The 19,612-nt window shown below is 41.8% G+C and overlaps 1 protein-coding gene across 1 annotated transcript in view; it reads left to right on the top strand.

The window, feature by feature from the left end:
• The first annotated feature begins 781 nt into the window (after window positions 1-781).
• The window catches only part of gfra4b (GDNF family receptor alpha 4b), a 43,364-nt gene continuing 24,533 nt past the window's right edge, over window positions 782-19,612 (top strand). Inside the window, exon 1 of the mRNA XM_019870113.1 lies at window positions 782-1,311. Within this exon, the coding sequence (XP_019725672.1) occupies window positions 1,269-1,311 (43 nt within the window). The 5' untranslated portion in view covers window positions 782-1,268. The remainder of the gene's footprint in view (window positions 1,312-19,612) is intronic.

Here is a 19,612-nt window from a genome sequence, read left to right as displayed (position 1 = left end):
ACACCCATTTTTAGTGGTTCTATACAAAACCAACCATTTTTCCAATTGTATCGAGCACCAAATGAGAACCAAATAGGACTTGGAGATTAAAACTAACCTAATCGAAAGAACTTAATGGCGCTTTATAGACTCGTGGCTGCGATATAGAACGAGCCCCTTTCAAAAGAACAGTAATGAACCACTTCAGAATCTGCAACGTACACTACAACCTCTGAAGCACGTTAATTTTACAGACTGTAATCGGTTAATTCATTGTAATTAAATTCTTTCTATACGATGCAATTTAAAATGAGAATGATTATGCTAATGTTTATTATGATGATAATTATTAAGATGAATCATTTTACCGACTTTCAACTTCCTTTTGATTTTCCCCTCATCCACAAATGACCTTGTCCATCATCTGTTTCTTTTAAGAATAAAATGTGGCCTTCCCCGCACAAAAGTTCGCCCACAGTTTCTTCAAATGCCCACCGAGCGGAAGACTGAAGCTGACGTCACGCGCGACGACCGTTTAAACTGCTGGTTTTTGGATGTCATGGCATGTTTCCCCACCAAAAGGTTTCATAGTAAAAAGATATTAATCACTGATTGACTCGATCAATATGAGGTGACTTGAATAAATAAAGAAGGCAGAATATTAGGAACAGCCTTCAGTGTGACGCGGTGCATTTGAAAAACATCGCAGCCAATTCTCTCTCTCTCTCTCTCTCTCTCTCTCTCTCTCTCTCTCTCTCTCTCTCTCTCTCTGCAAAGGCAGACTTTTCAAGACAGCTCTTACACTGGATGTCATTGGACTGTGAAGCGGGTGTCCCTAATCTTGTGGCCAGTGGACATTTGACAGAAATCACATTTCCGTCCATTTTCATCATCTTCAGCGCGACTTGCGTGACTCGTGGTAGTAGGTTTCAGCTTTCCCACTCCCACTCTCTCTTCCCACTCCCACTCTCACTCATACACACGCTGCGGACGAGAAGACGCGCAGTGGAACTTCCACTCATCGTCAATACGCACGGCTCTAAAAGCGCAACGAACAGTCACAGTTTCGGGTCGACTGATGGGATCGTACCACCTTAAAAGGGGACCGAACGACGATTTGACGGCTTCGAGGAGAGTGCGTCTCATTTTCCTAGCAGCAATCATTTTATCATTAATAATGCGCGTGTGTGGATCCCGACGTCTCTTCGCCTAACTGCACGGTTCAAGGTGAAAGTTCCCACGCGTTTATTATTCCAAAGGGGGGAAAGATCGTCATTTGGCGCAGAAAGATGGACCTGTGGGGGCTTTATCTTCTCCATCTCACAACTTATGGTAAGTGGATTGAATAACTAATATGACTTTAATTTATCCGCAAGTGGAATGAACGTACCAAAAAAAAAAACACACCCGATGTAATTCCCTTATTCAATTGTATTTCTTCACCCTTCTAGTCATTTTCATTTTGTCTGACATTTTCTTTTTCTTGCTTGTACTTTTTATTTTAAACTGCTGTATTATGAATTGCATCTGCTCCGATCGACTCCCGTTTTATTGTTATTGCACAGTGGTAATTATTTATGCTGTACTGAATTGTTTATTCCGGTAAAGAATCCCCATGCAGCATTAAAGTGACACCTGCTCTCTGTATAATTGAAAGTAGGAGCACTATTGATTTTTTTGAAGGGGAGGCAACCGCCCACAGTGGCGTGTCTCATTTTCTGTTAAGTGCATCCATGTCGTACATGCTAAAAATAATTAAAGATCAGTCCACATGTGTTTGGGAAGATAAGCCACTAATGCAAGGGTGGACAACCTGAGGCACCTTGCATTTGGTCCACATCAGATGAGGTGTTCTGAAAAGCTAATTTAACCTACAAATGTTCATATTTTAAAAGTCTTATCATAATTATTTCCCCATTCGTTTAGTAAGGGCACAGAAGTCAGATGCCTAGAAGCCCATCCATCGTTTTCAATAGCACTTGTCCGATAAAGAATTTTGGTGAGCTGAAACCGATGCCAGCTAACAACCTGCCAACCCTGTCACAGGGCACACACTGAAGCTATTCTGCCTAAGAGCAAATCTGGAGATCCATGTTTGTATATGACACCCATCATATCCCTTGACAATGATTAGGTTATCTGCCAAAAGCAATTAGCAGTGCAAAGACTTCATCATTCAATATCATGAATCGAATTAAATTGCCTTAGTTTTGCATTCAAGTTGTCTGGAACTCAAACGGCGGGAGGTCCCGGAGTACAGACATTGATCAAGTGGAGGGTCAGCTCTTGCACTGCGCAGGACGGAGAGTTTATGCTGCTCACTGTTGCCGTGGCTGTTATGAAAAATGAAGTCGATCCCCTGGCGTGTAGTCTGCGAGGCGAGCGATGCGATGTTATCGGCGTGATAAATGTGCGCCGGCGTGTGCATTGACAAATTCACACAGAAGCTGTAAATTATACGGAATTAAGCACAAATCGTCGAATGTGTGATTATTTTAGGTTCGATAAGAAATTCCCTGGAGATCCTGCAAGTTAAATGTCGAAAGGTAGATAATTCACAACCAAGTTCGATCAAGTTCTGCTGGTAGCAAAAACTGTCTGTGATGTTCAAAATCGTTTGGTATGAATTTTAAGCATTTCCCTTAGGAATGTAAATATTTAAAAAAAAACATTGAGAATTTTATGGAATTAAGTAATGGTTGATGACTTGTCTCTTGAACCAGTTCACCTTTGGCTAAGCAGCATCCCTCAAACACAGACTGCCCAATCACAGTACTGTACAGAACAGACTCAAATAAATGGAAAAGTAAATGCAGGCTCTGGAGAAAGCTGTGCAGTCGTTCACATAGCTAGATGAATGCATCATAAATCAAGATACACACCTTCCTATGTTCCAAGGCAGGGATGGGCAACTTTAATGCTGGGGGGGGCTCAATTTTTCATCATTGCTAATAAGGGGTCATATATAACCACACACTTCCAAACCAGAAGTATGACCAAAATGCTATTTTATATATGGACAAAATATGTGCATAAGTGCAAAATACATGCTCTTAATAAATTTCATTTTGCATTATACATTTTTAATGCATGGATAAAAGAGCCGATATCCTAACCCTACAACAAAGGGTTTGAAGCAAACAACAAAATAGCAACATACTGTCATTTTTTTTTCAGTGCAAACGGTTCTCTTGCATGAAACAATGCCATTCAAGGACGGCACAAAACTGCTAAACAAGAAACCTACATGAGCCCTGTTCACACGGCAAGATTTACTCCGACGCTGCACCGAAGTATTTTGATGCGATATATTTTACACCGCAACAAATTTCGTGGAGCGTTCACACGTACAAGCCGCTGAGCGACGCTGCACCGACGTAGTGCCGAAGTAACTCCACTTGCGGTCACACGGGGCAGTATTTTGTTTCGCAGTAAAACATGCGCATGCGTAAAGAAAGAAGAAGGCGGGGAAAGGAAGTACCATTTCCCCTCCTTCGATTGTAACAAAAATGGCTTCTTCTCCGGAGAAATCAACGATGTGGTCGATTATCAGACGCCACAGGAGAGCGAGAAAAGAAAGATTGCTGAAATACAGAAGAGAACGAAAACAATGTATCCTTCGATTTCTTCAGCAACAAGTGGACGACTTCGTGGCGTAAGTACCCGTATGGACTCTTCCAGCGCGTAGCGAGGCCACTCCCCGGCAAGCGAGCATTTGCTCTGGAGCAAATTTACGCCAGTTGCGTTCACACGCGCACATTTGCTTCGGTGCTGCTTCGCAAACGAGCATTTGCTTCGGAGCAAATTTTTAAACCACCTCCCTGAGGTGGATCAAATTTAATGCGCACTAGGCTGTTGAGCGGCGCTACGTCGAAGTAAATTTGCACGTGTGAACGCTCCACTGGCGTAGAGTCGGTGCAGCGTCGGAGTAAATCTTGTCGTGTGAACGGGGCTTTTGAGTACAGGAAGTCATTTTGTAGATTTTTTTTAATCACAAACGAAAAAAGATTTTTGAGGTGCTATGTTTGTCCCGCATATCAAATCTGCCAAATCTGCATCACAAATCCGCCCCCAAAATACATATTAGGCTTTGAAATATAATGCACATGTTTAAAGAAGATAATTTCTGGAAATGTGCAAAGGCCGACAGAGTTCAAATGGTGAAGCTATAATGTTAAACTGTTTTTCACCATTTCAGTTTTTGTGTTGTTGTTTTTTTTGGGGGGGCATGGCTAAAATGGGGGCCAATGACATGCTCCCCGAATAAATAAAAACTTGACTGCAATGTTTATCCTGCACAATTGCAACATGCAGCTGGCTAGCTAGCCATGCCCCCGCCCTGAAAATGCATCTTCCCATTGGGTAGCCTGCTGGTGTGGCCGTGCTAGAGTGCCTCATTGTGAATGCGCAGATGTCATGCAGATAAAGTGGAAGAGCAAGGGGGGAAAAAGGTATGTCGTGACAGCTGGCACGTGGACTGGGGCTTCATATTGATGTGGCCACCTGAGAGTGCCTGGTTGACACCTGCGAATGCCAGGAGTCACAGAGAGAAAAGCAAAAGAGTGAGGAAGGGGGAACAATGTCTGACGAGAACCGGGGTTGCTGGCTGGCATGGCTGATTTAGAGCTCCTCGTTGTTAGAATGGAAATGGAAATCAAATTTATTGTCATTGCACATGTCACAATGTCATTGCGGAGACTGATTTTTTGAACTTGCTTAATTTTTTTATTTTTAACCATTCAAATTTAACAAGGTTGTTAACAAGCTTCTCTGTGTCAACTTCAGAATACTAATTTATTTTCATTTTACAGAGTCACAAAAGAAACTAGCCTTGGCAGGCTAAGCAACAGTAACTAAGGGTGGCGGGTCTTAGCGAAATGTGAATGAAGACAAGGAGTGTCCTCCTCTGTAAACTATCAATCACTTGAACATGAACATATCACCCCCCTGGGCTAATCAATATGTGTCAAGACTGGCATGGAAACAGGAGTTCAGAACATTCAGAGACCGCAATGGCCCCATCCCAAGATTGTGACGCGACATAAAATGAAAAGTGTGACTCCTTATTCAGTTCTCATTGCACATTGCCTCATTTTAACCATTTCAATGCATTTCCATGGGTCGATAGCAGTGGTGTCAAACTTACGGCCGGAACTGGCCCCCAAGGAGGTTTGATCAGGCCCACAGGATAATTTAAAAGTGAAAGAATACATAAAAGACACGGAATGAATATTTTTAATAAGCTGCAACTCACGCATCATCAGCTAGGGTAACACTGTTTTGATCAGAACAGCAGTCTCAGTCTGTCACTGAGACAGACCCAACACAGCAGTCAAAGCCAGCTCCCTAATTGCTAGCGAAATAGCATTAGCATTAAAGCCATATTCCAACGGTGACTTTGTGAAACGATGCATGATGAAGGCGGCTGAACTTGTATGTCCCGAGAACCGACAAGGTTTTGCCAATACCAGAGGAATACCAGAGAGCATTTCGGACCTATCAGCAGATTTAGACAGCCAAATGAAACAGAGAGTCAAGTTATTTTGTCAAATGTTTTGGAAAAGGTATGTTGATTAAATTTCAACATTTTCCGAATGTTCTTGTGCTTCTTTCGACCAAAATAAAGGAAAGACATAATATTTTGGTTATTTATAGCAGAGTATGGTATAATTTTAACGGTCCGGCTCACTTGACATCGACCGAGGCCGTATGTGGCCCACAATGTGAAATGACTTTGACACCCCCGGTCTATAGTGTCTCACCACCCAGCTTCAGCCAAACTGTATTTTTTGGCTTTATGGCTAAGACATTGTGGGATGTGACCTGTATCTGTAACGGTGATAGATCAGTACTGCAAATCATGCCATTAGCAAGCATACCATGGCTTGACCTCCTCCAAGGCATTTGTCCTGAATTATGATAAGCTGTCCACTGTAGTAACCGCTGTCCCTGAAAGGGTTAAATGTGTATTTTTAACCTCTATTTGGCTCCACATAAAACGTGTGCAACCAGGAGAGTATATAAAACACCTAATACACTGCTGCAGCATGAGATTTGTGGGCAACGTAATGTAGTGCTGCGAGATCCTGATAGGACAGTTTTTCGTCACTGGTGAACCTAAATTTGACACTAGGCGTTCTATTTTTGGAGACAGCGCATCTGCGGCGAGGCGCAAGTGCTCGCTGGATCCTCACTTCCGGTCTCCGCAAAGCTGGCGTGCCTGCGCAGTATAAGGAGTGCTGTTGGAGGTGTGACAGTTTGGTGGCAAAAAAGGCAGTGTCGGCTTTGGCCTGCTCGTCAACGTTTATGTGCTGGCGAACGGTAGGCAGGTGGTCTCACTTGATTTTGGTGAATTTGATCACAGGCAGGCGCCGGCAGACAGATCTGCAAACATCTGTGATGAATTTCAGATGTATTTCATTCATAAATATGTGGACAGCGGGCATCAAAGCCTCTCAATCATTGTAGAAATCACCATAAATGTGGATGCACACATTATGGAAGGCTCATGTCGGATTCGAAAGGAAAGCTAATTAAAACCATTAAAGATGCAGTGTCGTCATAATGTCAGACTTCCTTTTATTCATTGTTTTTAAGGTCATAATGGTACTGCTGTTTCGGTTAGCAGTAGACTTTACATGGGCTGAGCATTATTATAACACACGACTCACTTTTTCCCCAGCCTTGCTGAAAAAAATTTGTTTGGAGGGGGTGCCTTCACCCTCTACCGTTGGGTGTGCCTTTCATCCATCCATCCATCCATTTTCTGATCTGCTTGTCCTCGGGTCGTGGGGGGTGCTGCAAACCTATACCAGCTGTCTTCAGGCAGCAGGTCGGGGACACCCTGAACTGGTTGCCAGCCTATCGCAGGGCACACATAGATGAACAAACATTCGCGCTCACACTCACATCTCGGGACAATTCAGAGCATTCCATTCACCTGCAACGCATGTTTTTGGAATGTGGGAGGAAACCGGAATACCTGGAGAAAATACCTGGAGAAAACCCACACAGGCACGGGGAGAACGTGCAAACTCCACACAGGATGATCAGAGCCATAATCAAGCCCTGCGCCTCAGCACTGTGAGACCGCCCTGTGCCTTTCTTTAACATTGCAACTACAGATGGAGCAAGGGTGTGGTGGTAAGCTCCAAATTTTATGAACTGTGAGCTCCCATAAGGACAGTAGAAGGATGGATCTTATTTTCACTCAGAGGAGGCAGTACTTCATCACCAAGCTGCCAAATTACACTCACTTAAGTGTTTTGGATATCATGTGGCTCATGCAGCAGATGTATTGTCAAACACAAAAGTCCTTGCTATGCCTACCTGCCAACTCACGGTTGGGGCCGATGTTATGTAAATTAGGTAAACTGTTACGTCACAATCCAGCATAAATTAAAAATGACTCACTTTCAGACATATTTTCTCCCTAACGCTTACACAAAATGCACTTGACAGTGTAATTTCACACTTGATGGATGGGTAGGCAAGGCACTCCAGGGAGCCATCTATTTGTGTACAAGGAATCAGAAAGTCCCTTTGCCCCCTTTAAAGCATTTTAGGATTGTAACAAACAGCTATAACAAGCAAACATCCGTCCTGATAGTACCTGGCGTCTTTCCTGAACTTTTAACAGCGCTGATTATTAGACCACCAGGGCCTTGTGTATGTCTCATGAGCAGGAACTAAAGCTCGAACAAGGATGTGAGCATGCCATTTATCAATACACAGTAGCTTAGTAACATTCATTCATTCACTTGTGCAACAGTGGAGTTAAAAGCTTTCGAGACAGAAAGGCTCTTCGTCTTCTCCAGTCAGAGCTCTTAAAAAGTGTTCAATAATTAAGGCTGCAAAGTCTGCAGCGGAGACGGATTCTTTCGATGTCCGTTTCGCTGCTCTGACCTTTCACGGTGTCATTATATTCAATGCCTCACATCATCATCTGCCTAGGTAATGACTTCTATCACAACACAAAGATGGCAGCATGAGTGGCACTCATCGATGCAAAGCATGTCACATCCTGATTATTACTGTCAAGTGCCTCCTTTTATTCGATCGTGATGGAATCTGTTTCAATAAAATGACCAGTAAACGATAGGGAGGCACAAGGAACAGTGAGTGCACCCTTCACGTTTTTGTAAACATGCCAACTCATGCTTTGGGGCCGACATTATGTAAATTAGCTAATACATATCTATTCATGTCAGTGTGTCACGTTCTTTTGAAGAGGACGGTAAATTCAAACTTTTGCACAAGTCATACAAATTACATGGTCAAATGTCACCTCTTCAGTGCAGTCCGGAAATTGATCATTGTAAAATATTTACAAAACGAGGTGTGTACTGCCTTTTGTGAGATGCTGAATATTGCCACACTGACACCTCCTTGCTTTTAGTCTTTCTGGAGAGTTTATCACGTGCTTAGGCAAATTCTGCTATTTCACGACGCAGTGGTGTTCAGATGGGCTCAGCAGTTTACTATTTAAAGGGGAAGTCAAGTCTGAACAATAATATGTTTTATGTGGTCCCATTAGTCCAAACACGTTAATCTGATTAATAACGTGTTTATGGAAAACGAATTAAGCAGCAAAATTCACCAGTTTTTATCCATCTGTCGGGGGGCCCATTTTGCCACTTGCTATCGACTGAAAATGACATCACAGCGTCGAAGAAAAGGCTCAGGTAATGACCAATCACAGCACACGGCGCCAGGTGGCATAATGAGCGCCCCCTGAGATGGATAAAAACGGTTGCATGCCTCAGTTCAGGCAGATCGGACACATTATTGGAAACAATATTTTTGACTTGACTTCCCGTTTTATGAATGAAACCTTCACTGTCATATCTTCCCGGCAGTCCATTTTATTCATTATTGGCTAAAAAAGTGGTATGAGGATGGTGTTTAGTTTCAAGTCTGCTTCAATGACCGTGTGATATCGACGGTGATAGTAAAATGCAGGATCCAGTGTCAGGCCTCCTCCATTCCTACTTCGTCAAACTGTCACTTACGTCAGCGGTGCCCAACCTTTTTTGACCCGAGATCTACAAGCAGACAACCTCACTTCATCGTCCACTATTGGCAACGGATATAGGTCACCGGTGGCGTTTTAACCCTTGCAGAGTCCATCGAACCTTCGCCACGACCACGTCTCCGGTTTGGGAATGCAGACCGCTGACCAGTGACCTAAAATTCCAGGCTGCCGGCTCAGCTGACCACGGTATTTGAAGGGACAGGGAAGTGAGGTTTTACAAATGTACAAAGGTGACCTACAACTGGATAGGCACTCGCAACGCTCATCATACTCAATGAGCATTGTCCAGGATTGTATTTTGGTTCTGCTACATATGAAGATGAGAGAAGGGGGTTAGCGTTGGCCGAAACAGTACTGATAATTTCGATACCAGCCTTGCCGATTCTAGAATCGATTTCCAGAACAAAATATATTTGAACTGTAAAAGTCTACCACATGGTATTCTATACTGGCTATATTTATAGTTAGTTTTATACATGTCAAATTTAGTTTTTAGCTAAGTATTATTTTTTTAAAAAGCGTTTTCATTCTTATTATATTTTGGTAACCAAAACAAACGTTCTTTCATTTATTGTTTTAGTTATTTAACTTTGTGAACTATAGTATCTTTGGTTTGCTGACAGAACACAACCGACAATCAGCAGCTGACAAAAACGATAGCTGCGCTCTAACTGGCTCACTCAGTAGACGCGGGTATTTTTTCATGATGCGCGGGATGTAAATGCAGGCAAACGAGGAAAACAAATCGAATAACACTGACAACAAAATATGTGTAAACCGTGATAGTTGAGGTTTTACTGTACTGCTATCGGCATCATCCGGTATCATATTCGTGAGGAAATGTGTGGAAGAGCAAATAAAACAAGCTAATTATCGAAGTTGGAGAGATTTTCAATTATGATGATCATGTTCATACTCTTGATCATTTTTCACACCAAGTGTCATCGTTGATATCTGTTTAATATCAACTTTGAACACCCTGCAAACGACGACCACAATAACGACGTTGTCTTCCTTTACTAAGTATCGGTACCGTTATTAGTATCAAGGATACCTCGTTCTATTTTGCTTCGTATCGTATCTTTATGGAAATGTGCGATATCACCAGTCGAGGTACTAGCACGCAAACCAATTCCATTAGGCACTGCAAACATCGATCGTGATCAATGTGCTCAGTAAAAAAAAAAAAAAAAAAAAAGTCCTCTGTGAACTTGAGGGAAACAGAGGCTCATTATTTCGGATTTTTCCCACTCAGAAAAACTGTTCCAGGCAGGCATGCCTAACCCCTTTGCAGAGGAATCTGGAGCGCCACTTCTTTCCTGGACACTATTACATCCAAGTGGAATTTCATGATGATCGATGGAAGGGAATTCTTCAGAGGGGGTCTGACAAAAGGTCCAAGGACATTCTCCCTTCCTTAAGTTAGCTGAGTGTGAAATGAGAATTTTCATTGCACACTAGGACCTACCGCTACATATGGCCACTCATTTTTTTTTTTTTTTACAAGGATGTAATGAACCACTCTTTTACAAAAGCCCTTGTTGGCAACAGTAATGTTTCCCTCGAGTGAAATTGTAACATTAGGATGCCAACTTGCGTCTGTTCTTTGCTAAATTGATATTAATAACCACAATACAAATGGAGAAAGGGCACTGTCATTGACTGTGACCGTTGGAACTATTCTTGATTGCCTTGACCATTTATATACAGTATACCTCCAGCATGTATTCATTTATGATGCCACTCATGCTCAGCAAATCAAATGAAAAGGATCCCCATCGACGGCGTGAAAAGCAATCACTGTTTTGCAAAGCGGAATGTTCTGAACTCATGTTTCAATGTCAGTCTTGCACCCAGCCAAATAATGCCGCCAGGAGCCATAACCAGAGCGTGGATGTAGCTTTCCGTCGCTGCTGTCATGATGTTTTTCTTTAGATCACGAATTGGGGTCACAAACCTTAGGTGGCAACACATGGCATGCAACAGTGTATGTCCTCCTTTGGCAGTTGCCCGAAGCTACCTTGGCTATCCTATTTATGATCTTATTTAAAATCCGTAGGGTTCTTGCTTTGAAAAAAAAGCCAGTATTCTTGCGAGTTTCAAATTGCGACGTCAGAGCGACTGATATTCATCTCCTTTACCGTTCCCCCAGTGATCGTACATCCTGGCTTTTACAGCCTCGCCCTCTGCCGTCGCTCAGATTTCAATCTTCCATAAACATTAGCCGATTACACGGGCCCGCTATATGTCATCAGAGCTTTGTTACAAGTGTCGTGCAACGCAAGACCATTGCGTAAACAATCTTGAAAGCGACACAGTACAAGCCGATCTCAACGCTTCCGGGCTGTACATCTGCCCGGCGATGGATGCGGCTGCCTTTTTTCATTGCACAGATTTCATGACAGTCAGGATGAATGAAGCCAGCAACAGCGCTATTTGATACGTGTACATGTTGCATTATTAATGTTCTTTCATTAAAAAGTCATTGTGGCCTCCGACTATATTGAAGTTGCAGTGGTAGTTTCCATGCACAGACAAGTAAATACTACTACTGAGCCTCAGCCGAGATAATGCAATAGTTCCTTATCAGTGTTCCCAAGACGGAACGTACACGAGGGCGACGCTTTTTCAACAGAAATTAATTTGCCGTCTCTTATGCCCAGTAGGAGCTCTTTCTGTTAATCAAATCAGCGAAAGCCGCGTGTGGCCACAATCAAAAGGAATGTCTGGAAATGCCTGTTTGCATGAAATAAATTGAATTATTGTTGTGTTGTAGAAATGGGAAATGCAGGAAACGGCCGCATGGCCAGAAGCTCACAAACCCTGACAGGTCATTTGTCCTGCCTCAATTCGATGTGATGGAACCTGACAGCAAAGAGAAACACCGCATCCTAACAATCTGGTGAACAATCCATTGGGGTTCTATGATTTTATCATTCCTCTTAAAAAATTACATCGATTTGAGATTTGAGAGAGTCAGGCAATGACATAAACTTAGAGTTGGAGCTGGCGGAAAGGATGAACAGGTCATCCTTCAGGAATTGCACATCCTAATTGATCAGTCACATTTAATGAGGATACAGATTGACTTCAAGGAGAAGAGCCCTGATATGTATTTACATAGCATACGAGTTTAAATCAAACAATGTTCTTGAAAAAAATCAAATCTGAGTATCTCACCCACTTACACGTTGTGCCCAATGATATTGACACAGAATGAAGGGACAAAGTAATGCCCTTAAATTTTCCACCTTTGAAGGAGCATCAGTGCCGTAACTGATCGGATGCTGCCTGTTTGTAATGGCACTGTGCAAGGGGTGCCAAGTATAAATCCTGCTCAGCTGTGTTAAAAAGTGTTTAAAGCAGTTGTTGCTGTTTGACAAATATTTTATAGACACCACATGTCGCTGATTGTTGTAAAAAAAAAAAAAATCCATTGACTTGTTAAAATTGAACAAGGTTTTTTTTTTTCCCATAGAGGGTCACTTTTGGGAAAAGTGAAGGGTGCTGGGGGCACTTTGACATTCTTCATCTTTTGTTTATTGATCACTCTAAAACCAAACCAATGTAAGTTAAAACCAAACCAATGTCGGCCAAGATCTCAATTGAAAATCTGCAAGTTTAATGTGCTCCGTGAGCATGCTTGTTACTCAAAATCATCTTTTTCCAATTGAAATGAATGAAAATGGCATTCATTCAGTCCACCCTCACGAAAAAAAAACCCAACAAAAATGTTTTAAATTTTTTATAAATAAAAATCGAACTCGAGGATTGTAATAAAAGAACAGAGTATAAAATAATAAAATAGCATTTAGAGAAACAGTAAACACAATCCATAAATTATGCAAAAAGAGTTTCACACCTAAATGACCCAGTTAGCGGCTGTGATGTCAGTTGTTTTTCAGAGGATCAATAATATACCCTATGCGTGTTGCTGCACCATTTCTGTTCAATGTACATTCTCCTAATAGTTTATAACTACAGCAAAATCCATGCTAGTACATATGGCCTCTCTATGGTGTTTGGTACTGATTCAGTTTCTGTTAGTCTCCAGCATGTGGCAGATGTGTTGCGGTCTGTTCAGTTGCGCTCCTGTTACCCATCATGATCAACAAACTATTTAAGGACTTCGAAGCCGACAACTGACTGTCGGATTAATTCGCCTTGCGCAAGCCATTGTTCATGTGCAATCTTCTAGACGTTCCAGATTTTGCTCCTTTTTTCTTGTTCCTTTTTAATTGCCCTCTTTATTCTTCTAAGTAGTCATTTACTTCGGAAAATTATTCTTGGCTGGTATTTGTCAGGATTTGATTCTCTTCTCTTTCTGAGACAAGCAATTTCCATTTGAATTTTCCTTGCCTTTTGTAAGCGCTTTTTGTTTCTCTCGTTTTTTCCTGGTGTGTTGACCAGCGTCATTATTTGCTTTGTCTTTCTTGCGTTTGTGAATAAACTATTTATATACCATAATCTTATCTTTGTGTACGTTTGTGGGATCCACTCTAACAGGATAATTCCATATCGTTACAGCACTAAGTGTAAGCAATAAGCTAACCGACTGTCATAACTTATATCATTTGGTTAAATTTATTTGTTTTGTGTATAAATTTCAGATGAGAATGTCAATGGATAGCGTGAAGCCAGCACTTGGACATTTAAATAAACCAGCTTGTTCACTCTCTGCTGTTAAGTTTGTTTTCACCATTTTGTCACTCAATTTTTTTCAAGAAGAAAAAACAAAATCATCCAAGTGAAAGCTTGTATTGTGAAAAACTCAGAATGACATCAGCATTTTCTTGCTTTGAAAAAAAAGCCAGTATTCTTGCGAGTTTCAAATTGCGACGTCAGAGCGACTGATATTCATCTCCTTTACCGTTCCCCCAGTGATCGTACATCCTGGCTTTTACAGCCTCGCCCTCTGCCGTCGCTCAGATTTCAATCTTCCATAAACATTAGCCGATTACACGGGCCCGCTATATGTCATCAGAGCTTTGTTACAAGTGTCGTGCAACGCAAGACCATTGCGTAAACAATCTTGAAAGCGACACAGTACAAGCCGATCTCAACGCTTCCGGGCTGTACATCTGCCCGGCGATGGATGCGGCTGCCTTTTTTCATTGCACAGATTTCATGACAGTCAGGATGAATGAAGCCAGCAACAGCGCTATTTGATACGTGTACATGTTGCATTATTAATGTTCTTTCATTAAAAAGTCATTGTGGCCTCCGACTATATTGAAGTTGCAGTGGTAGTTTCCATGCACAGACAAGTAAATACTACTACTGAGCCTCAGCCGAGATAATGCAATAGTTCCTTATCAGTGTTCCCAAGACGGAACGTACACGAGGGCGACGCTTTTTCAACAGAAATTAATTTGCCGTCTCTTATGCCCAGTAGGAGCTCTTTCTGTTAATCAAATCAGCGAAAGCCGCGTGTGGCCACAATCAAAAGGAATGTCTGGAAATGCCTGTTTGCATGAAATAAATTGAATTATTGTTGTGTTGTAGAAATGGGAAATGCAGGAAACGGCCGCATGGCCAGAAGCTCACAAACCCTGACAGGTCATTTGTCCTGCCTCAATTCGATGTGATGGAACCTGACAGCAAAGAGAAACACCGCATCCTAACAATCTGGTGAACAATCCATTGGGGTTCTATGATTTTATCATTCCTCTTAAAAAATTACATCGATTTGAGATTTGAGAGAGTCAGGCAATGACATAAACTTAGAGTTGGAGCTGGCGGAAAGGATGAACAGGTCATCCTTCAGGAATTGCACATCCTAATTGATCAGTCACATTTAATGAGGATACAGATTGACTTCAAGGAGAAGAGCCCTGATATGTATTTACATAGCATACGAGTTTAAATCAAACAATGTTCTTGAAAAAAATCAAATCTGAGTATCTCACCCACTTACACGTTGTGCCCAATGATATTGACACAGAATGAAGGGACAAAGTAATGCCCTTAAATTTTCCACCTTTGAAGGAGCATCAGTGCCGTAACTGATCGGATGCTGCCTGTTTGTAATGGCACTGTGCAAGGGGTGCCAAGTATAAATCCTGCTCAGCTGTGTTAAAAAGTGTTTAAAGCAGTTGTTGCTGTTTGACAAATATTTTATAGACACCACATGTCGCTGATTGTTGTAAAAAAAAAAAAAAATCCATTGACTTGTTAAAATTGAACAAGGTTTTTTTTTTTCCCATAGAGGGTCACTTTTGGGAAAAGTGAAGGGTGCTGGGGGCACTTTGACATTCTTCATCTTTTGTTTATTGATCACTCTAAAACCAAACCAATGTAAGTTAAAACCAAACCAATGTCGGCCAAGATCTCAATTGAAAATCTGCAAGTTTAATGTGCTCCGTGAGCATGCTTGTTACTCAAAATCATCTTTTTCCAATTGAAATGAATGAAAATGGCATTCATTCAGTCCACCCTCACGAAAAAAAAACCCAACAAAAATGTTTTAAATTTTTTATAAATAAAAATCGAACTCGAGGATTGTAATAAAAGAACAGAGTATAAAATAATAAAATAGCATTTAGAGAAACAGTAAACACAATCCATAAATTATGCAAAAAGAGTTTCACACCTAAATGACCCAGTTAGCGGCTGTGATGTCAGTTGTTTTTCAGAGGATCAATAATATACCCTATGCGTGTTGCTGCACCATTTCTGTTCAATGTACATTCTCCTAATAGTTTATAACTACAGCAAAATCCATGCTAGTACATATGGCCTCTCTATGGTGTTTGGTACTGATTCAGTTTCTGTTAGTCTCCAGCATGTGGCAGATGTGTTGCGGTCTGTTCAGTTGCGCTCCTGTTACCCATCATGATCAACAAACTATTTAAGGACTTCGAAGCCGACAACTGACTGTCGGATTAATTCGCCTTGCGCAAGCCATTGTTCATGTGCAATCTTCTAGACGTTCCAGATTTTGCTCCTTTTTTCTTGTTCCTTTTTAATTGCCCTCTTTATTCTTCTAAGTAGTCATTTACTTCGGAAAATTATTCTTGGCTGGTATTTGTCAGGATTTGATTCTCTTCTCTTTCTGAGACAAGCAATTTCCATTTGAATTTTCCTTGCCTTTTGTAAGCGCTTTTTGTTTCTCTCGTTTTTTCCTGGTGTGTTGACCAGCGTCATTATTTGCTTTGTCTTTCTTGCGTTTGTGAATAAACTATTTATATACCATAATCTTATCTTTGTGTACGTTTGTGGGATCCACTCTAACAGGATAATTCCATATCGTTACAGCACTAAGTGTAAGCAATAAGCTAACCGACTGTCATAACTTATATCATTTGGTTAAATTTATTTGTTTTGTGTATAAATTTCAGATGAGAATGTCAATGGATAGCGTGAAGCCAGCACTTGGACATTTAAATAAACCAGCTTGTTCACTCTCTGCTGTTAAGTTTGTTTTCACCATTTTGTCACTCAATTTTTTTCAAGAAGAAAAAACAAAATCATCCAAGTGAAAGCTTGTATTGTGAAAAACTCAGAATGACATCAGCATTTGAACATTTCCCGGCACTAATTATTTTTTGGGAATATGCGAAAAAGAACAAGTTGCAGTCCACAAATGTTCCCTGTGCCTGCCTTTTCACGCCACTGGCTGAAATTGACAATTAGCATTTGGTTCCTGCCACTGCTCCCCTCTAGGTTCAACTAGTCTAACCTGTATAACCTTGTAATGAGGAGATGATAGAAGCTTGACCTTGTGCCGCTTCATTCCCTCAGCATTCCGGGAAAGGAAATGTGCCATTACTGAGGCAGCAGACAAAAGAAGGAAAAAAAAGAGTGGCTGGAGGGCACCTGTCTGTGCGAGCTGCAGTGGATTTACAACATCTGCTTGATGGAGGGGGGAGGATGGCACCTCCGATCACCATGCCAAGATTAATCGCTGAGGTGCAGCCAGTGATGCAGTCGACAAATTGGCACTCGCTCAGCACTACTTTTGTATCTCAGCGAACTGTAATTATTAAAACTTTTTTTTCAGGGTTTTGAGCCACTTTTACACGGAGATACTGCAAAATTGCATCATCAGCTTGGCCTTTTACAGAGAACCCGGCAAAGGACGGACATTGCTGCAACACAGTGACATGCCATCCCGCAATCATATATATATATATAGCAGGACATGTGTGAATTTTACACATAGTTCTGATATGGCTTGGGTATTACAGTTTTGCTCATAAGCTCACATACCCTGGCGGAATTTACAAAATGTATGCCATTCCTAAATGGTTTAATTCCTTTATGCATTCAAATTAAATTCAGAGGCATTTCAGAATAGCACTGTCACGTTCCGAGGTGGTGGTGGACCCCAAAAAGCAGGCAGGAGGGAGGAGCAGGGTGTACTTGAAGTGTATTAGTATAAAACACAGAAAACAAAATCCTAAACAAACAAAGTCCTAACAACAAAACGAATCCAAAGTCTCAAACAAAACCATGACTGAAGCTAAAACAACTAGAACAGAACCATGACAGAAACAAACACGACAGGACAAGCAAACAATCACCCGACAATAAGTGGTCGGGCGGGAGTCCTTTTAAAGAGCTAATGACATAACGACCAACAGGTGTGCAGCTGCAGGGAGAGCCCTACAGTGCCACCTGTTGGTCACAAACCAAAACATGACAAGCACAATCAATAAACAAAACAAAGAAATAAAGAAACAAATGACATGGTCCCCATTCAATCTCCAAAAATATTTCACTGATTCTGCATAACTCTATACAACTAGAAGATGGAATAGTGGTGGGATGGCAACCGACGATTGTGAAAGTTGTCACCCCAGAATCGGCAAACCATTACATACAGGATATGTCCTGCCTCTCATACTGTTTTGGTCGACAGATGCAAGTGCGCTCAACGTAAACTGGCGCGTCTTCATTTTCGTGCCGGGGCTCGTCTAATTTACTATGTTTGAGAGACTGGCCTGCACCTCGCGGGTCTGAGTTGGCGTAGGTGATGTAACACAATTTTTGTGGATTTGATCCTGGCACAGATAGACAGATTCTGCACTCTGCTGATGTGTGGTGGATGTCATCATATTCATTCAGAAACATGACATCAGCATGCATTGAACTTTTTTGAACTCACACTAACGGTGTTGTTAGATATCAGACACAGAAGCATGATAGATGGTGGAAGGTGATCTCTAAGTTCCCACTTCGCAGTCGCCAACTTGACATCATCCACAAGTGGAGATCTTGCAATTCCTTATGAATGTACTTTGTATTTCCGCCATCTTGACTGTGTGCCTCTCCTGCCCTTCAACTGGCAGGGAATCAAGTCAGCTTTGTTCACTCGCACAACGGCGCACAAGGACCTTTCTTATCGCTTCCGTCCACAAAAATACCAAAAGAAATAAAACTTTACCCATGGGCACAATTAAAATACATTTTGCGCTAGACGTGGCTGGACACGAAAATTGGTGTGTAAAAAGGGTTACAGGAGCCCAGTGGAAAGCATGTACAGTGAAGCATCAATCAACGCGGGGATGCTTTCTACGCCCAGCCGCTACACGCAGATAAAAATCTGCAATATAGAGTGACCATTAAAACACATACACACGAAAACATGCACACGCACGTACTTCAAAGACATTTAAATGTATTAACATACTTATTCAGTGGCACAATCATCCATCCATCCATCCATCCATTTTCCGATTGCTTTATCCTCACAAGGGTCGCGACGGGTGCCGGAGCCTATCCCAGCCGTCTTCGGGCAGTAGGCGGGGGACACCCTGAACCGGTTGCCAGCCAATCGCAGGTGGCACAATCAATATACCATAAAAAACCCGTAACAAGCAATCCCTATGAGCCAGATTTCTGCACCATACAAGCATTATGGATTTCTATGACAGACAGACAGACATGTTCCACAAACGAATTAGCTGGAGAACACTGCATGTCTAACTTTTGGGAGGTTTTATCTGTTTTTAGAACTATATTTCTTTGTGCTGCATCTACAAACTCATGTGAACACGAACTTTCTTTGACAGCACAATACTTCTCGCTTCTCATTAAAGGCCACAGTGGCAAGAATTTGGCCTCATTTGCTCAAGGAAGCCTTTGGCTCTGTCACCGCCCTGCAGATACCAGTTGCATCCCTCTCAGAGCGCTTATTAAGGCCCTAATTAATTGGACAAAGAGAATGCCACGAAGGATTCAGTGTGTGAGTGATCTATATGAAACCAGAGCAGCATTGCTCCTCATGTGCCCCCTTGACATGAATCGCCACACATTAGAGCTGCACACTCCGTGGGGACTTGGAACAAATCATTCGATGAGCTACATAGGAATACATTATATTCATTTAGACAGGCACCTACAAGTTCCGAATGTCCAAACTCTCAGCACCATCATTTTACATTTTATTTATTTATTCATTACCCATTATAATGCCTAAGGGGAAATTCAATTCATGCTGTACTGTAGAGAACCAGATCACAGACACATGCATGCAAAGAGATACTGTAGTCAGCCTGAATGCAAACAGCAGTGATGCATCACTTGAGCTATCTCTCTCGCTCTCTATATATATCCATATATCCATCCATTTTCCGATCCGCTTATCTTCACAAG

The sequence above is a fragment of the Hippocampus comes genome, unplaced genomic scaffold, assembly GCF_001891065.2.
Source record: "Hippocampus comes isolate QL1 unplaced genomic scaffold, H_comes_QL1_v1.1 scaffold9, whole genome shotgun sequence".
NCBI lineage: Eukaryota > Metazoa > Chordata > Actinopteri > Syngnathiformes > Syngnathidae > Hippocampus > Hippocampus comes.
The sequence above is the reverse complement of the archived record's forward strand: the minus strand, read 5'-3'. Positions and strand labels throughout refer to the sequence as shown.